The sequence below is a fragment of the Rosa rugosa genome, chromosome 1 (genome assembly GCF_958449725.1).
Source record: "Rosa rugosa chromosome 1, drRosRugo1.1, whole genome shotgun sequence".
In the NCBI taxonomy this organism is placed as follows: Eukaryota; Viridiplantae; Streptophyta; class Magnoliopsida; order Rosales; family Rosaceae; genus Rosa; species Rosa rugosa.
This window is the reverse complement of record NC_084820.1, coordinates 39,408,883-39,428,478: the sequence shown is the minus strand read 5'-3', so window position 1 is coordinate 39,428,478 and position 19,596 is coordinate 39,408,883. Positions and strand designations below refer to the sequence as shown.

General features: G+C 35.5%; 1 protein-coding gene and 1 long non-coding RNA gene across 3 annotated transcripts; one reads left to right on the top strand and one right to left on the bottom strand.

Moving 5' to 3' along the window:
- The first annotated feature begins 8,471 nt into the window (after window positions 1-8,471).
- On the top strand, window positions 8,472-12,128 carry LOC133724867 (protein trichome birefringence-like 39). Its single transcript, XM_062151762.1, has 5 exons — window positions 8,472-8,972; window positions 9,086-9,260; window positions 10,747-10,922; window positions 11,009-11,167; window positions 11,407-12,128. The coding sequence occupies exons 1-5, from the start codon at window positions 8,647-8,649 to the stop codon at window positions 11,696-11,698; spliced, it is 1,128 nt and encodes a 375-aa protein (XP_062007746.1). The 5' UTR covers window positions 8,472-8,646; the 3' UTR covers window positions 11,699-12,128.
- Window positions 12,129-14,521: 2,393 nt separating this feature from the next.
- LOC133724868 (uncharacterized) lies at window positions 14,522-17,812 on the bottom strand. 2 transcript variants are annotated; one of them, XR_009854084.1, is made up of 5 exons: window positions 17,524-17,812; window positions 17,360-17,388; window positions 17,188-17,234; window positions 17,013-17,073; window positions 14,522-14,550 (listed from the first exon to the last, which is right to left on the bottom strand). It is a non-coding gene; the product is annotated as an uncharacterized LOC133724868 (long non-coding RNA). The 2 variants fall into 2 exon arrangements; XR_009854083.1 differs by lacking the exon at window positions 14,522-14,550 and adding an exon at window positions 16,504-16,733.
- Window positions 17,813-19,596: the final 1,784 nt, after the last annotated feature.

Here is a 19,596-nt window from a genome sequence, read left to right as displayed (position 1 = left end):
AGTTCTTGTAGGCATTTTGACTTAGTAATTCAGCAGAGTTGTAAGCTTTTTTCTTTTTGGTATTTCTTTTTTGTTGTTTAAGTGCTGGAATTGTAACTAAAACATCTAAAAGTTACACTAAGTAAGCATGCTTTCAAATGCATGTGTAAGGGTCTGATTGAACTCATGTGCATATCATGTGCCTTGCATGATAACTACATTCTATTATATTTTGTAGCTCATATATGAGTGCAGTAGCAGTATTAGGCGATGACGAGTGCAGTAACAGAATACGAGTACAAGTGCAGTAGCAGAACTGGACGAGTATGAGTGCAGTAGCAGGATTGAACGAGTGCAGTAGCAGGATTAGGCGATGACGAGTACAGTAGCAGAACACGAGTACAAGTGCAGTAGCAGAACTGGACGAGTATGAGTGCAGTAGCAGGATTGGACCAGTGCAGTAATAGAACACGAGTAGCAGAACAGGACGAGTATAATTGCAGCGAGTGCAGTAGCAGGATTGGATGAGTGTAGTAGCAGGATTAGGCGATGACGAGTGCAGTAGTAGAACACGAGTACAAGTGCAGTAGCAGAACTGGACGAGTATGAGTGCAGCGAGTGCAGTAGCAGGATTAGATGAGTGTAGTAGCAGGATTAGGCGATGACGAGTGCAGTAGCAGAACACGAGTACAAGTTCAGTAACATAACTGGACGAGTATGAGTGCAGCGAGTGCAGTAGCAGGATTGGACGAGTGCAGTAGCAGAACTGGATGAGTATGAGTGCAGCGAGTGCAGTAGTAGGATTAGGCGATGACGAGTGCAGTAGTAGGATTAGCAGAACACGAGTACAAATGCAGTAGCAAACAGTAGGATTTGAACAAAAAAGAGTTTGGATTAAAGAAAATAATTAAGATTTAGTTATCCATGCATGAAGGTTAGAATTGTAAATGTCTTATTGACACATAGCAACAAAGTAACAAAAAGAGATTATTCTCAGAAAAAAAAAAAAAAGTAACATAAATGAATTAGAAGTCAAAATAAGTAATTAAGGGTAAAAAAATAAATTAACTCAGGACATGTGGCAAGTGGAGAACAAAGTGTCTTTATTTGTAAGATTTAATCATTATAAAGGGATTAGAAGTTAAAAAAAGTAGTTAAGGGTAAAAAAGTAAACTAACTCATGACATGTGGCAAGTGAAGAGCAAATTGTCTTTATTTGTAAGATTTAGTCCTTATATGTTTAATTCAATCTTTAAAGGATGCATTTGTTAAGCCATCTTTTGTCAATAACTTATATGTAATTTGTTATAAACTTAACTATCGAATTTTAAATGGAGCAAACCTCTCATGAAATAAACTCCAAAAACCTAATTAAATAGTTCTTTCTTAAATCCAGACATGGAACAATACTCGATCGTGAACTGAAGATAGCCGGTTAATGTTGATAAACCCTAAAATGCTTTCATGTTAAAAACACAATAATATATATAATTTTGTAAAATATCTAATTAGTTCCAATCAAATCATTCGTCGATGAACACATAGCTCGGTCGACTCGTCCCCAGTAAAAGTTACCCTCAGAAAAAGACAACAACATTCCTTGATCTGCACATGTTTCACAATCAAACTAGCTATTTCAGCGTTTTCACTGTGTAGGTACAATTCTTGTACAGGTCGTGTTGGCATTCCCATACAAAGTTGTGACAAAATCCCTTTACTGATCTCGGAGAATCACAGGTAAATGCATCTGCATATGCATGGGATTGCAACGTGTGTTGCAATCCCCAAGTCAGCAGTCAGTTTCATGTGGAGTCCGATTTTGGAAAGTAGGGTTTGGATTTTATGTTTCTACGTTTTTTTAAAGATTCTTTTGATTGTTAAAATCGTGGTGTTGATGTCCTAGGGTTTTTAGGTTGTGTCTATTCCTAATTGATTTTCCTTAAGATTTGTTGGAGTTCATATATGGGAAGTTTCTTTCCTAATTAAATGGGAATTAGGGTAGAATCTTTTTGTAGAGAGTTGGTTGCCGTCAGTCCATCATATATTGAGAGACACACACGGTCATAGGTGTGGAACTGGAGACGAAAGAATATTGATAGAGTCTTGCATGTTTTCTTGAGGTTAAGTCTTCACAAAGAATAGAAACACTTGGTCCATGTATAAGTGTTATTGATTGTGTCTTCATATGCATAAAAACTCTCTTGAGATCAGTAGAGAGACGGTGAAGAAAGAAGAGCGAGATTTGGTGATCATTCAAGTGAAGGAGTTCTAGAAGAAAGACAAACTTGGTGCTTAGATTTTGTCTAAACATTGTAGCCGAGCTAGTGCTATTCAAGTTTGTAAAAGAACATATCATTTTTAATACGATGATCTTTATTTTGGGTTCTCAAGAGTAAGAACCCCGCAGTATTTTTAATCTCATATTTGAGGTTTTCACTGCGTAACCAAAATCCGTGTTCTATTTGTTATTTTAGTTTTTGCTGCCCAATAAGGATTGAGCAGTGCACTGCAATCTCCATTTTCCAGAAAAACATTTCATCCTTGTATTTTCACACTGACTATTAAAAACTAATTCTGGATTAATAAAGTGTTTCATAGGACTGACCGGAAATTATAAAAAATGAAAAACCAAATCTGGGGTTGGCCAATAATAAAATAATTTGTTTAATTAATTAGAGTTGTTTCCTTAAGCTAATTTCGCAGGCAGAAGGGGTCGGATCGGCTGCCACAAGTTGATGAAGAATCAATCAATCATATATGTTCATGTGCAACAGCAGAAGAAGGTGGCCTCGGGGGAGGCCCCCATAGAAAAGAAAGACGACCTACGACCTTCTGCTGCTGCTGCTGCTTCTTCTTCTGCACTTTGTGGTGGAGGTCCTTCTAGGACAGTGATCTTAATTGATCCAAGAACAAGAAGACAAATCAGAAGCAAAGTCAATTAATTTCTTATGGCATTTTCTATTACGGCAGGCCCTCCGGTTTATTAACCCTAGCTATACCTAATATCAAAAGAAGAGACCAGAAGCAATATGACAAAATAACTGAAGTACACACGCATGATTTTCCACCATTACTTTTGCTATGCACTATAGATATTATCCTCATATATTGGAGTAATATGATTGCAAGTATTCGAGATAGATATTGAGGACTTCATATCAATGGCACACTCACAGTACTCTTCATTCACTTTAGCTGGGGGTTCTTTTACAACTAGGGTGTGGACAATATATGAAGAAAAATATCTGAGTACGCTACTCCTTTTTTTCTCTAATTTTGGTCGTGTATAAGAAAGTACTTCAGCTCAATCTACACTAAATTCGTCAAAGTCACAAGGCAGTTGGGATGAGAATGTGACAAAATGGATCTAATATTAGAACTTATGAACGCATTGAACTCAATTGCATACTTTTCTAACTTGTCCATCGGGATGACGAGCGATGTCCAAATTTGTTGGACCATCATTTCCATCATGATCTTGTAGTTACTTATTGTTTGTATCTATATCGTAATTTAGAGAGTGCGAAAGATTTGTTTTCTTCACTCTGAATGTTAAATTTCTCCACTTAAATGAATCAGTTCATAAACTTTTTACTGCAATCAATCAAACTATATTACATCAATGAACAAAATATGTACATGCAAAATGTGTCATGTTTGAATAATCTAAAGAGTTTCGTTAGCTAACAGATCGAGAACTTACAATTGAACAGATCGGTTTAGATCATAATCAGATTACTAAACCATTTTTTATGAACATGATAAGTCTATTAATTCCAGAACTGCGTGATTGAACGAGGGAACGTGGTTACTAAATGACCATTTTAAAGGACTGATCGAGCTAGGTTGGGAATTGACACTTGAAAGCACATGCACATGTATGGAAATATTAACATCACCACACGTACGTTGTCTATATATGGGCCAAAATGAAAGAGAACGATAAATTATATAAAAAGAAGCAACACATGTTGTCTGCTACCTTTTCTCAATAAAAATTCATTGGCCCGAGTCCTATCAATCGATCTACTTCGTCTTCTTTTATGCAGAATTGAATCTGTAGCTCTCAAGTCTAATTACAAAGCTAATCACTTGAACTCACTAAACATGCCAACAAATCAGCAGACAATTCCAACTATTTAACGATATGTGTGATACTTGCATAGTCCAACAGTCACCTATTGACTAAAAAAGTCATAATTATCCATTTCTTGTGAAGATTAAATGCGTTATAGTGTTTTCGTCTCAAACCTTGATATTAGATATGATTATGAATTTATTAATCTTAGGCCAAAAGAAATACAAGCACGAACGGGAAAACTCTAATAAGGTCACATTTCATGCTCCTCTAACCATCAACTGTAGCATTTTCCATTAACAAAAAACGCCACCACTATGCCAGCTAGTTCCGATGAGTTCCTCAAGCCTTGCAGCAACGACTTGAAAACCATTCTACCTCCTCTTGTTATTTTTATATGGCTCTATGAAACAAAAACAAAGAATAAAAGGACTAATTGAGTATGCAAATGACACTTGATCTAGATTTCTTTGAAGTCCCTTTCAAACCATGGGTGATGGAGCAATTATGCATCACTATCTTAGACTCTGGGTTTCAACTATGCCAACGAATTGACCTATAAACTTTATTAAATGAACACCTATGCATACACGCTAAACCATTTATTTGTAAAATTTGTTAATATTGGTCCATCTGGTGCTTCATTCATTACATGAAAACACACCCCCAATCAAACGTTTTATTACTAACTCCGCACTGGCCGGAAATATTCAACATTCTAAGAGCATCTTTAGCAATACTAGCAATTTTTTAGTCTAATTTTAACCAAAATAGCTAAAAAGTCATTTTAGCTAGCCACTTTAGAAATATGTCTGTATCAAGTCATTTTGAATTTATATTACTTTTTAAATGAAGATTAAATAGTTTAAAGGTATTTATAATTTATATAAAATAACTCAAAATGAATGTTTTAAATTATAGAGAGCCTCATCTCGCTCTCTATATTTAGGAGCGAGATAGCTAAAAGTTATAATTGAGAGCCACTTAGGAGTCTGGTGCAGCTGCTAAAATAGATAAAAAGCTAAACATGCTCTCTAAAATAGCTAAGGAGCTAAAATAGAGAATTTGCTAAAGATGCTCTAAATTGTCCAAACCAATACCCAAAACCAATATTGAACTTTATAATAGAACCAGAATGGTCCATTCCAAAGACTAGGACTCCTAGTTGCATGCAACTTGCATATCACCGTGATAATTGAGGAGAAAAAGAAAGAGACAAGTCTCTTTTTCTAAGAAAAAGAATTTGAGTATGGTCTGGGGGGAACTTGGTGATCAATTTAGTTAGTAGCCTAAGTGTGTGACAACTCAGTAGAACACCTATACATTCAAATTTGGTGGCCATAAATAAAGATTAGTTGTTTTTCTTGAAGCAAAAAAGAAGGATTACTTTTGGTTTATTCAACAATCGGTGGTTCGCTATGAGTACTATGGTCCCTCACCTCAATTTACAGTATTTACTCAATAGATATACTCACCTACTTAGTTTAATGTAATTAAATTTTACTTTAGAGCCGGTGGTTTCTTTGCTGCATGTATAATGAGCTTATGAGCATAAGTGAAGATGAGTATTCTCTTGTTTATTTTATTTTATTTTTATTTTTTTCAGGAATTTGACCAAAAAGAAAGGTTCTTTCCATACATTCACGAAACAATACATTAAAAGTTAGACTAATTATATATTTATCAGTGATGATTACTCGGTCACTGGGTGATCAAGAATTTTGTGGTCACCCATTTTTGGATTTGATTTCAAAGGTTGAGATTAAAACACTTAAAATTCATTCATCTAATCTCAATTTTTAATTAAATTTAAGGGTATATAACTACAAAATCCTTGATCAATTGTGACTATGTGACATTATTGATCAATAGTTTAACTTGTACACTAGCTTTATATAGAAGTAGAGAAGCTCGTAGTGATCTGTTATTGCATTAAGTTAGTTTATCACCATACAGAGTGTCAGAGTTATTAATACGTTAATTTGTAGATTAAAAAAAATGTAAATACCAAAATGCATGCTAACTATACAAATTTCCCTCCGGTATAAAAAAAAATATAAAAGAAAAAAATACCACTTTCCCTTCGTTATAGAAACCAGACTCGGTGACTCACTCTATGCATGGTTGGAGGGTTGATAGCGACATTTTTAGTTTCAAAACAAGCAATGCCATATTCATATAACCCATATTAAGTGGATGCATGCATGATTGGCGAATGCAGTACCATTTCTTGAAAGAGAAAGAGAAAGAGAAAAATTGAATACTAGCTTGACATTTAGAACCAAGCCTTTATTTTTGACTTCAAATTAAGAAACACCATTTATATATCGAACTAAAAAAGAAAATTTCAGAAAACTAATGAGAAGGCCAAGGACTAAATTGCATGTGATTTGCTATCAAAAAAACAAAAAAAAGATTGCATATATATGATTTTATAGGTGACACTGTTGGTCAACAGTAACACGATATGAAGTTGGTAAGTTGGAGTTTATTAGTGATTGATATGGACACGAATATGATAGACTAAATACAAAAATGTAATTAGTGTCAAAGAACTACAATGATTTTAGAAGATGATCACATTCAACTATAGAATTTACGTACGTATTTACCTTTAAACATGTTTGCTATCTTTTTTAAGATTTTCTAAACTTCTGCAGCTATCATTTGCACGCAATAATATTACAGATTGATGAGATGACAACTATTTTAGCTTTTAAGTTGGTTTTGGTTGATTCCATTGTTGTAGATCCCACAATCTCTAAGGAGGTGTTTGTTACTAAATATGAGTTTCACATGGCCTCTTTGTTCCTTCGGTGTATATGAGACAAATGGGGAGATTGTGGCCTAATTTAAGGGGGATACCGAGTGAGGAAATGAATTTTTCCTGTTCAATTTTCTCTGCTTCTGCTTGATTTGGGGTTTGGAACCGGGGACCATGGTACTTATTATGGTTGGGTTTGTACGTAGGATGGGGTTTCAGTGTTTGTAGATGTATTCGTCTTTGCATTGGCGGAAGGTCATCGACATTTTGTTTCGAGCGACCTCGTCTGCCGTTGATCCACTGCGTCAACTTTTGTGGGGTTTTGTCGATTGCCAAGCAACTTCGTTGGGAGGTGGTGACATTGTCAGCAATGACGTCGCACTTTCGCGCTAATCATTTACTGAAGTTTTGTGTCCTACGATCTTTGAAGCTGAAATTGCTTAAGCAATAAGTTTTATAACCAATATATATATAGATGAAATTACTCAGGTAGCAATTATTTTTGTCATAATTAAGTAATATGAATTATAATGTGTAATTTCGCTCAGTTATAAATGAATTTAACACATTCTCCACAAGAAATTATAGAATTAACAATACTACTTTCTAACTAGAAAAAAAAAAATAGAAACGTATTTGCTCATATTTGATTCCTCCATGCAAACAGACATGCATCCAACAAATATTACATTCAAGTTTAATTAGGTGGTTGTTAAATTAACCAAACAAAATCAATACATTAATTGTGTTTTCCAATTGCTTGGCTTGGAGTTGAAGTTGTCTCTAAATGATTCACGTACCCATCATTGGAAAATATATAAGATCAGCAAGCTTATTAAATTGCTCCCACCACATTGCTTCAATAAAATTACACTAATCATTTTCAAAACATATGCCCATAATTGTATGACATAAAACATAAAATTGCTTTATTCAAAAAAAAAAAAAAACATAAAATTGCCTGGGGAAAACTCTAAAAAAAACCCCTGAATTTTGGATCCCAACCATGTGATATGTATAGAGCATTATTCCTATCATTTATATAATATCAAGTAAAGGTTGACAGGTTGAGAGTTCAATATGTACACCTACCTGCATAAATTCTTCAAGATTCAAGCTTATTCACACCATATGTACTTACTTTGATAAAACTCCAGATGTTTCTGCCTTCACACCCAAAAAAAAAAAAAAAGAAGAAGATGATTATTTCTTAGGTAAGAAAAAACAATAGGGTTGATAGAGTGAGGTCATCACATATCAATAGGGTGTCTTGATTGGAGGAGAACTTGCTGAGGCAGGTGAAATCTTGGTGTCAGTAAGAACCAGGATAGAGATCGAGAAACTGCAAATTCAACTCCAAAGGACAAAGGACGGCAGAACCAGGAGGACAGAAATGATATTTTACCAAGCCAGTAACATACCAAAGAATAAAAAAATCTCTCTCACTTTTTCTTGGTAGGGATACTGTTCCCCATTATTTCAGAAATCCAAATCATCATGATTCCCAAAGTTTTCAATGGCCAGAGGATTAGATTCAACCCCACATGCTGCCACAGTTAAAATTAAAACAACCCACCAAACAAAAATTTAAACCAAGTAATAGAAAAGAGAAAATTGCAGCCTGTAGGTAGGCTGTTCTGTCTCACTTTCACATATGTGAAGTCCCAAGCTCTCTCTTTCTTTCTCTTTCTCTCCCTGAGGCATTATATAAGCAGCCACTGTGAGACTACTTTTTCTTCACTCCTCGTTCTTTTTATTTCTTTTGAAAACCCAACAAATTAGAATTCGAAAATATTGGGGGATCGAAACCCAAGAAAGAGGAATAATGGGTTACCTATCCAAAGCTGCAGCTGCTGCTGCTGCTCTGTTTTTAACTCTGCTTCTGGTTTCCCACCAAACAAAAGCAGAGGATTTCAATTCCTTGTTCAACAATAACAATGCTACAAACTCAGACGAAGTAGTAGCTAGAAACCTTGCAGGAGTTACATGCAACTGGTTCAGAGGTTCATGGGTTTACGACGCTTCCCATTATCCTCCCTACGATTCCAACTGTCCCTTCATAGATCCAGAGTTCAACTGCCAAAAGTATGGCCGCCCCGATAAATCTTACCTCAAATATCGATGGCAGCCCTTTTCTTGTTCACTGCCCAGGTACCATTTTGATACTTCTGAATCACTACTCGTGTCATAAGCATGTTGAAGCAGAATAGTACTTGGAATTGGGGATTGAGCTGACTTTTGAATTGGGTCTTTTGCTTTTGCAGGTTTAATGGATTGAATATGTTACAGAAATGGAGGGGGAAGAAGATTATGTTTGTGGGTGATTCACTGAGTTTGAACCAGTGGCAATCCCTAACATGTATGCTTCATTCTTGGGTACCAAATTCCAAGTACATTTTCACCCCATTAAGAAATGGCATAGCGTCGGTCACATTCCAGGTCAGTTTTCAATTTCCCCGTTGTTCTTGTTCTTAACAAATTTGGCTAGCCTCCTTCTTTCCTTTTTTCCTTTGATTTTCCTTTTGGTGTGTGCGATTACTATAATCATTGGATGAAACAGTGCATGCATGTATTGTCTCTTTTTCACACTAGCTTTTCTCAAAAAAGAAAAGTGAATCCTTTTCATTTCAAAATTTCATTGTTCAAGCACGAAAAAATTTGACTCTAAATTTGAGCTGTCCCGTGAACTCGAGTTCTCCAACTCAATCTCTCACACTATTAGATTAATCTGACCGTCTAATAAGATAACACGGAAAATTAAGAATATTATAAATCTTTCCGGTGCAATAAAAGAGTATTTTAAGGTATGAAATTTCAGTTAATTATATACGTGTCAGCATCTTATTAGGTTTAGGGGTTTAGGTTTATTGGCCGGGGTTGATCCGTCGGTGAATTTGAGTGAGAGGAAGAGTGTGCGAGTGTGTGAGTTTGTGAGAGCATTAAGAGGAGAGCGTGATTGGTGGTCAGGCTTTTTACTATGCTAAGGGGGTACATGGCAGTCAGGCTGTCACTCTTTTTTATTTTCTCAATTATTTCTTTGTTTTCAAAATTTAGCCGAAATTTCTTTGTGTTTTCTTGAAATGTCTTTATGTGGAAATCTCAAACGTTGTGAAGAGCTTGTAAAGACAAGACCCGCTTTGCAATCTCCCTGTTTTTTTGTGCACAGTTTCAAATATGTTTGGGACTTTGGGTCGTCTCCTGCAAAATTTCGTCCTTTTCTTTTTTTTTTTACTTTTTAAAATAGTGAATTGAAATTAAATCTCGTTTTATATTGGACGAAAAATAATTGCTTATCTTAGACGGCAAGTTTGAAGTATTTTTTTTAATGTCATCCATGATGAAATGAATTATGGGCATTTACCCTCTTAAGAGTCTAAGGTATGGAATTTCAATCTTTTTGAACCAAAAGAATTTCAATCTATTTTCCCTACTATTACTAATTAGTTAATTATTAACAACATAAAAAAGAACAAGCAAAGTAGCTTGTAAATTTATTGTTATGTTATTTATTACTAAAAAATAAAGTGACTCTAAAGGGAATAAAGAGTCACTTGTAAGTTGGCAAACTCATAAAAATTGGGTACTGAATCCACCATTCTCAGTGTACTGGACCACTTTCCCAATTTAAAGAGTGACCAATCCTTTTTCCTCCTAGTTCACACAATTTAATAACGTGAAAAAGAACAAAGAGAAAATAATTATTATTCGTAGCTTTTTTCTTTGGTAATAATTTGTGAAAATATGTTTGCTAACTATGGATTATTGAAGGAAACAAGACTCCTAACTTAGTCTAATCTTAACTCAATTTCTAAATCTTTACATTACTTGAGCTAATTCAGTAATTGCCGTATCTATTAATGTATTTATTTTTGTTTAATTAAAAAAAGAGTATTTACTTTCGTGTTTTGTTTTCATTACGTGGCAGGACTATGGTGTTCAGATACTACTATACCACACAACGTACCTGGTGGATCTTGACAGCGGGAAGGTTGGAAGAGTCTTGAAGCTCGACTCCATCAGGGGCGGTAACGCCTGGAAAGGCATGGACGTCCTGATCTTCGACACGTGGCATTGGTGGACTCACACCGGAAGAACCCAACCGTACGTGTGTTACACTTGCCCATGCACCCCATTATTAACTTTATTTGTCTAATTGTGAAAAATGTCTCGTTTTGACTTTTTACCAGATGGGACTATATACAAGATGGGGGTAGATTGTACAAGGATATGAACCGTCTGGTGGCTTTTTACAAAGGACTAACCACTTGGGGTAGATGGATTGATCGGAATGTTAATCCTTCCAAAACCAAGGTCTTCTTCCAAGGCATCTCTCCAATTCATTACGAGTGAGTAGCCCTATCTTCAACGTCTTTTTATCCGAATTTAAACGTAGAATGATCTTTATAAGATATATATATATATATATATATATATATATATCATGCTATGTAGTTAGACCGTAGATAAATGATTCATATATAAGATGAATTCTTTATAAGCAAGATACATGGGGGAAGTAATGCAATGACTCTTACTTTTATGATAAGCAAGTTAGTGATGTTATAATGTTTATGACAATTATTAGGGGCAAGGATTGGAGTCAACCATCAAGGTCATGCAAAGGTGAAACACAACCATACTCAGGCAGAAGCTACCCAGCAGGGATACCCCAAGCATGGGTAGTTGTTAACAAAGTGTTGAGTAGGATTAAGAAACCAGTTTATCTTCTTGACATTACATCCCTGTCACAACTGCGTAAAGAAGCACACCCTTCTGTTTATAGCGGCGAGCATTCCGGCACAGACTGCAGCCATTGGTGTCTTCCGGGGCTGCCGGATACTTGGAATGACTTGCTATATGGGGCTCTATTTGGTTGAAACTAATCCTGCAGAGTTAAGCAATGTTGTATTTAATTAGAGTCGTATTCTTGAAACAAAAGGATACTAATTGTTTCAGATGGTTAGAAATTAGGCATTGTTTAATTTTCTTTGCATTTCTCGTGCATTTGATAGCAATAAGGGAGTTGATGATGCAATTGTATATTTTCATTCTTATATATTGGCAGAGAGTTCATTTGAATTGTGGAAACCAGCCTTCAAAATAATTAGGAAAAGGCTTGTAGCCAATATGTTGTTTTAAAAATGAGCTCACACCAGATGTAACGTACTTTCTGATTAAACTGAATGTATGGTTATAATTAATTAGGAGAACAAGTTGATGAGTATATATGAAATCAGAAGATTAAACTTTTCTGGTTTTATATGTGGATGACATTTATTTGCGAGCAGTGAGATCAATTTGGAGTTTTATCTTTGCTTGTGTTATAATTATATGGCGGAATGAAATAATTAGTTTTTCGATAAAAGAAGAAAATTACAATCGAAAGCCTCTACAACATCCCATCCCAAACCTGTCTAATAGGAATGAAATAATTAGTTGAAGACGTGTTTTAGAGTCACACACACACACACACACACACACACATGCTTGCTCTGCTAAGGAGGTCCGTTTCTTAGTTAAGGAACGGATTTCTATATTTTGATCACTTTTCGATCACATATTCACATCTTAACCGTCCAGTTTTTAGGTCCTAATGTATAGATCATTTCTGCATATTTTCAGCCAAATTGATGATCGTTAAGGTATCCAAAACTGCAATTTACAATTATGAACACGAATGGTTCAGGTTGGACAGATTCAGCTCGTTCATTGATTTAATTGAGTTCGATACCTTAACGATCATCAATTTGCCTGAAAATATTATTAAAAAAAATGAAAGGGTGTCTGGTTTGCAAATTTCACTTCCCTTAAATCAATATAGTTGATGCTCATGAACTAAATGTTTTTGACCTAAAACTTGGTTTGGGTTTGCCACTAGCCAATGAACATCTTCACTCCAAAGAAAGTGATAGATCCTTAAACGCATTTTTTTCACATGGTCATAATAAGACAGTCTTCCAGCCGTTAGGGGGAGGAAAGACTACTGTCATTTGAATAACAACGTGAATTTGTGTGGATTATATCCACCAGGTCTAAAGTTTTAAGCTCCAAAAAAGGAAAGATCATACAAGCCCTATAGTGCTCTACATGATCATAAGTAAAATGATTCACGTTCTACATAATTCATCTATGAGAGATGATTGTCCTAGAAGTGACAACGTATGCCCCAAAAGTGGCATGGGTACCCAATATCAATAAGCTTATTATAGCTAATGCATGCAAATATGAATGTGTAGGATCTATGATTGTTGATTATCGATGATAATTTACATATGGTAGCTACCAAAAACCACTAAGGGCTGTATTTATGCTATACCACGTTTCATTATGAACGTCGACAAAGTATACTATTGGCCAAATTGGAAAGAGGCAATTCCAATGAAGTTGAATATTTGAAACGTGATAAAATTTTTGGACCTTTAACCCTACATGGTACAAAAGGATATTTGTCAAAAGTGAAGATAAATCACTATGACACAATGTCTATTTATAGAGATATGAGATTACTGATATCTTCCCTTATACGAATGACAATTTTCTATAAATATAATGTTACATATAGTTGTTATATTGACGAGAGATTTATGGGCTGAAAGTATATTTACAATTTTAATTTATTATAATTTTAATTTTTAAATTTAATATATATGGTTGAAATGCACTTGTTCTCTAAAACTATTGTTTCATTGATGAGAGGATTTAAATCAATGCTTTCTAGCTTACAAAATAAAAGAGAGAAGAAAATGAGAATTGTGAATTTCATTTTGTCACTTCTTATCGTTTCTAATGGTACAAAACAACCGTAAATAATGTAATAGTTTCGAGACATTCTATTTTTTTAGAGAAATGAATATTCGTATATTCTTACTATTTCATCCATCTTCTTTAACGTCATGAAAATGATATTGATTTCATTAGATTCAATTAATAGCCATTAGCAAGGGCTAGAGTCTACCACATACTTGAACCAGAAACGGACAAGAATCCCGAATTTTATCAAGTAAATGCAAATTCATTATAAGTTTGTTTTGAGCTCGCTATAGCAGCGAACTTATAGTACAAAGAACAAATTCTGTGTTTTAGAGCAACATCCGCTAGCCTACTATTAGTCAATTATGCAATTGTTGTACCAACAGAAAACCACTTCCGCTAGCCCTCACGACATCAACTCTAACTAAGAAAAGATCAGACCAACAGATTATAGCATTCAAATTTAACACACCAAGTCAACTTGCTGACAAAGTTGTTATGAAAGCAACCATAACTGAACCAATGCATATCATATTGTTCATTCTGAATACAACTCAGAATAGAAAATATTAGGTGACTGGAAGTCTAGTAAAGATATTTTACCCCAATTCTGCTGCAGGAGTTGTGTCAGTTTCTTTATTAACCAAAGCCTGGAGTTTTCCCTTATCCAAACGGGTCTTGGGGTTGAATATAATTTCATATTGAGCTCCAAGTATACGCTGGCGTTTTAACCAAAAGAACTTCTTTTGCAACTCATTTGCTTTTGTGTCTATGACCAAAAGTTGTTTCTTGGTTATCATATGAAACTGTTCTCTGGACTTCTTATCAATATGAGGCGATCGTAACACAGTATATAAGACGCGTGTGTCAGGCAACTGAATCCTCCGCGTGCAAGGCAAAAGTCCCAATGGGTGTTTCTCAAAAGATCGAATCGCAACACATATTCTGGTTGTCATTACTGCTGCTCCAACCTCAATGACTATAACACCAAGAAAATGGCAACCAAACACAGATATCAAAACACAGAAATTACAATCGAAATTAGATAAATATGTAGCAAAAAAACACAACCAGCCACACAACTCTCAACAGAACTCCAATTCCCAATAAAAACACAAATTACACAACTCCATCAAGCCAAAGAAAGAAACTCCCAAAAAAGTAGTTACAAGATCCAAGAGAAAACAGAGAAACAGAAACGCCTATATGCCAAGAACTGAGTACTTAAAAGTAAGAAAATGACAGTGACATATTTAATCATTCAAAAATTCGGACCACAAATGCAGAGTGAGTCGGAGAGGTGGTAGTGGTATTGGCAAGAGAAATAGGATGAAACTCTCCGAGAATCATACAAACCTCACTTTGCTTTCAGTTTTTCTTTTGTTTTCTGTTCTTGTTCAATATCTCCCTAACTGGAATTATAGATTCCTATATTCATAACTTTGAAAACCATTACTTTACTAAAACCAAACGCTATGTAACTAACAACCAAAGTAGAATCCAACTAAAATAAGGCCCGTGCAGGCGTCAAGACAATGTATGAATTATTCGCTGAAATTTCATGCCTTACATTTGAACTAACAGCAAGATGTGAATCTAACATCCAGAAAATGCAATGCATTTGGCTTCACCGGCCACCATATAACAATCAGATTATAAAACTAAAACCATATCGAGTATTAGCCAAAATTGGATTTCAATCGAAGATGGTAATTAGAAAAGTTACAACTTTGATTTTATTCTACTGTGCAAACTGCAGTCTAGTGTTGTTTGAATCAAAAACAATGACAACGAATTCCTAATTAATCAAATCCAAATCACATAACAAAGTGCAAAGTAAAGAAATTGATGGGTCTTTTTTTGGCTCCCAATTCACCAAGACCCAAAAGAGAATTGAAGAAATTGGATTCCGGAGTTGTGGAAAATCAGACGAGAAAAAAAAAAACAAATTTTTTGTCTACAACGAAATAGAGTACCTATAATGGAGATTTCCCTAACTATCGGCGATTCGTCAGCCCGTTTTGCGATGAAACCGCGGCGGTCGGCGGTGAAGGGCGGAAAGTAGAGTGGAGAGTGGAGGGTTGTGTTGGGTTCCAAGGGTTTAGCCGCTCCGCTCAACAAAGAAAATTATATATTTATGTTTTACTCATCACAGCCCAAAAGGACGTGGTTTCGGTAGGTGAGTAGGTGACTAAACATTTGAGGACAGTTTTTTGAGGATGGCATTCTTCTCTCTTTTTCGCCAAGGTGTGTACAATAGCAACATCCATGACGGCTGAACGTACATTTACAATTTTAATTTATTATAATTTTAATTTTTAAATTTAATATATATGGTTGAAATGCACTTGTTCTCCAAAATTGGATTTCAATCGAAGATAGTAATTGGGCAGTGACTACCATGTAGTTTATGTTCTGGATACTCGTCCAAGTATCCGTTGTTATGCTCCCTCTTGTTGAGTGAGCAGCAAACTCACTCATCATCTTAGCTTTCTCAATTTGATACAACTCCCACACTCCTCTAGCAACCTCTTTTCTCTTCAGTCTTGGCCACTGAGGCTGCAACTCTTCCACAAACTCCTTAAACCCATCCCCTTCAACATGCATGAAAGGAAGTTCATCCATGATGATCATCCTAACACACTTTAAATCACATCTCTTTCGATTGAATTTATGGTAAGTAACCCCCCCACACTAACATTATCCATACTAAAGAGTGGTCTTTGTTTCTGGTGGTGGCTCATAAAGAGGGCTGGTTTTGCACTTCTTTGCGTGAGACCACATTGAAGAAGTCCCATTTGTAGTGCTGCAGGCAGGTACAATTTCTTGACAAAAATTACACTGTGCAACCTCTCTATTGTCAGTCCCATCACTCAGTTTCGGCCTAGTGAAACACTCCCAGGTTTTGCTTCTTCCTAAAGCTGGCTTTGCATTTTTACCCGATGTCCCCACCCTAGTTCCTTTCTTTCGTTTCCAACCTGCCCTAACAGGCAATGTATTATCCTGCCCTTCATGAGTAGGAATGGTTGGGACTGACTGTGACTCTACTTCAGGGATAATAACTAGGTTAGGGTTTGGAGGCTGATCTGTAGATAAAGTAAAGCTGTGATTAAGGTTACTGCATATTGAGGGAGTACACAAGCTACTAGAAGAAGATGCCATCTACACAGACATGAAAAAAAAAACAAGAAATAAACGTCATATTCTGCCTAAACAACAGTCCATACATTTCCAGCAAAACAGCCTTCATATACTATTTATCATTTATGACTCCACACCACATTAAAAGTATTCATTTGCAATTCATTAATCACAAGTATACACTAATCATTAGCAACCTTCATTCATTATAACATACATCACCATTCATACGTCACAGTTCACCGATCACAATTTACACAAACCATTCATGATTGAACAGTCCAAGTCAAGTACTCTTACCTTTTAAAGGTATGCTCCAAGGCTCCAACTGATCACACTTGGACTCCTTGATTTGAATTTACTAGGAAGCCAGCAAACAAAGAAGCTGGTCAGACAGACAATTTCTAATAGTCATTCTAATAGATAAGAAATATAAAAACTCGTATTGAAGCTGTCAAAGTAGGTAAAATGATACCTTCATAAGCCTTTATCCCCTCTACCATGAACTATACAGGACAAAACCTGAATGGGAAAACAGAAGTCTGTAAGCAATTATCAAATCAAGCATATAAACATTCAAAAGATATATCTATAGCACATGCTGCAAATCAATCCAAAAAAAAAAAAAAAAACCCAAAAAGAGAGACCTGAAGGATTGACGATGAGGAAACACAACCTTCTTCACAGTAGTGCACGAGAGTGACAGAGAAAGTTAACGTCAGAAATCGGCTTTCAAACTTTACCTTACGACTAATTGACAATAAAAACTGAACAACAACATAGAATAGGGGATAGTAATCAACAATATTACCTTGCATTCGGTGAAGGAAACAACGATTTTCCAGAATTAGGGTTTCGATGGTTTGGGGGTTTTTAGATTTTTGGGTGAATCTGTTGAAATTTAGGAGAAATAAGGCTAGGGATTTCGGCTACAAGCTTCTGCAAGTAAATTATCTATGGATTTGATCATTTTTGGGGCCGGAATCTGGGAATCTATGATTTTGGGGAGGGAGGCGCTGAAATGTCGAAGCTGGGAGAGAAATTATGAAAATGAGAAGTGAGGCTCCTAAACCCTACGACTTGTTGGTTTTGTTTTAATTATGTCTGACAAGAACTAAGAGAAAATTTGTAATATATAATGTATATACATTATGTACTGTTTGGTCGGTACGGTATACCGACGGCATCCAGTCTAGCATACCGTAGCCGAGCCGAATGAGCCAATCGGTACGGCTCAGCCAAGCTGAATAGTTGGCAAGTCAAGATTTCGGCCCAACACGGTTCGGGCCGGTTCGAAATTCGGCTAGTTCGGTTGCTAAATGGTCAGCCCTAACTTGAGTTCAAAGGGTTTAGCCGCTCCGCTCAACAAGCAAAACTATATATTTATGTTTTACTCATCACAGCCCAAAACGACGTGGTTTAGGCATGTGAGTAGGTGACATCATTTGAGGACGATATTCGCCAAGGTGTGTACAATAGCAACATCCATGACGGCTGAAAGTACATTTACAATTTTAATTTATTATAATTTTAATTTTTAAATTTAATATATACGGTTGAAATGCACTTGTTCTCTAAAACTATTGTTGCATTGATGAGAAGATTAAAATCAATGTTTTCTAGCTTACAAAATAAAAGAGAGAAGAAAATGAGAATTGTAAATTTCATTTGTCACTTCTTATCGTTTCTAATGGTACAAAATAACCGTAAATAATGTAATAGTTTCGAGACATTCTATTTTTTTAGAGGAATGAATATTCATATATTCTTACTGTTTCATCGATCTTCTTTAACGTCATGAAAATGATATTGATTTCATTAGATTCAATTAATAGTCATTAGCAAGGGCTAGAGTCTACCATATACTTGAACCGAAAACGGACAAGAATCCTGAATTTTATCAAGTAAATGAACTCTCAATGTGTGTGGAAGATCTTTTCATCAACTCGTATGAAATTATTATTAATTTCATGTGTAGTTTTTCATGATCACGTGTCAAAGTATAAAAATCTTAAGTGGGACTGGTATACGAGATGTAATTGCTTCAGAATCATGGTAACCGGCTTGGGAGTAGTTTTGTAATTGTCAACTATGATTCTAACTATTATTGTTATTGTTATTGCCAGGAAGTGTGTTCCACCCTTGGTGGATTGGCAGGTTTACGCTGTTAGCCTTCTAATGACAGGAACACTGGTGGCCTCCTACTGGATCTTCATTGAGTTCATATCGAGATGCAGTGCATGTAGAGATATCTTTTTATGGTAAACCTCTCATCATGTCGGAGAGTGAGAAGAACCCATTTACTTGATTTGGACTCTGGAAGAATGGTAGCTGCGGTTTCGTCCGACAGAACATTTTCTGGTTATAAAGCAGATTATCAATTTTGCCAAATATAATCAGAAGGAGAAATGTTCAAACATCAGTTTTAGGGTAGGCCTATACAGTTAGGATCTGTATTCCTATTATAGGTTGGCAATCTCATAGATACTAGTGAATTTGCCGAATTTCTTGAATCCAGTTGATGAGGAATTTGAGATACTTCAAACTAGATTGGAATCGTTTCCTTATAGAAACTCAAATCAGAGACCCAATGTTGAGGGCTTTCAGTGATTAATGTAGTTCCAGAAACATAGTCATTTGTCTTGCCACTATGAAGTTGCACTCATGTTTTCAATGCCATTGAAATTAAAACAAACTATGCATATGAAAGACATCTACATTTTTTGTTGCCATATGGTAAAAGATACTCTGGATTGTATAGTATACATAGTACACTGAAGCGCAACAACTTTAGATGATTAATTGATTGATAGAACGATAAAATTAATACTAAATTGGCTGCTAGCTGAATTATATTACTTTGCTGGTTTATGCCTCATTGGAA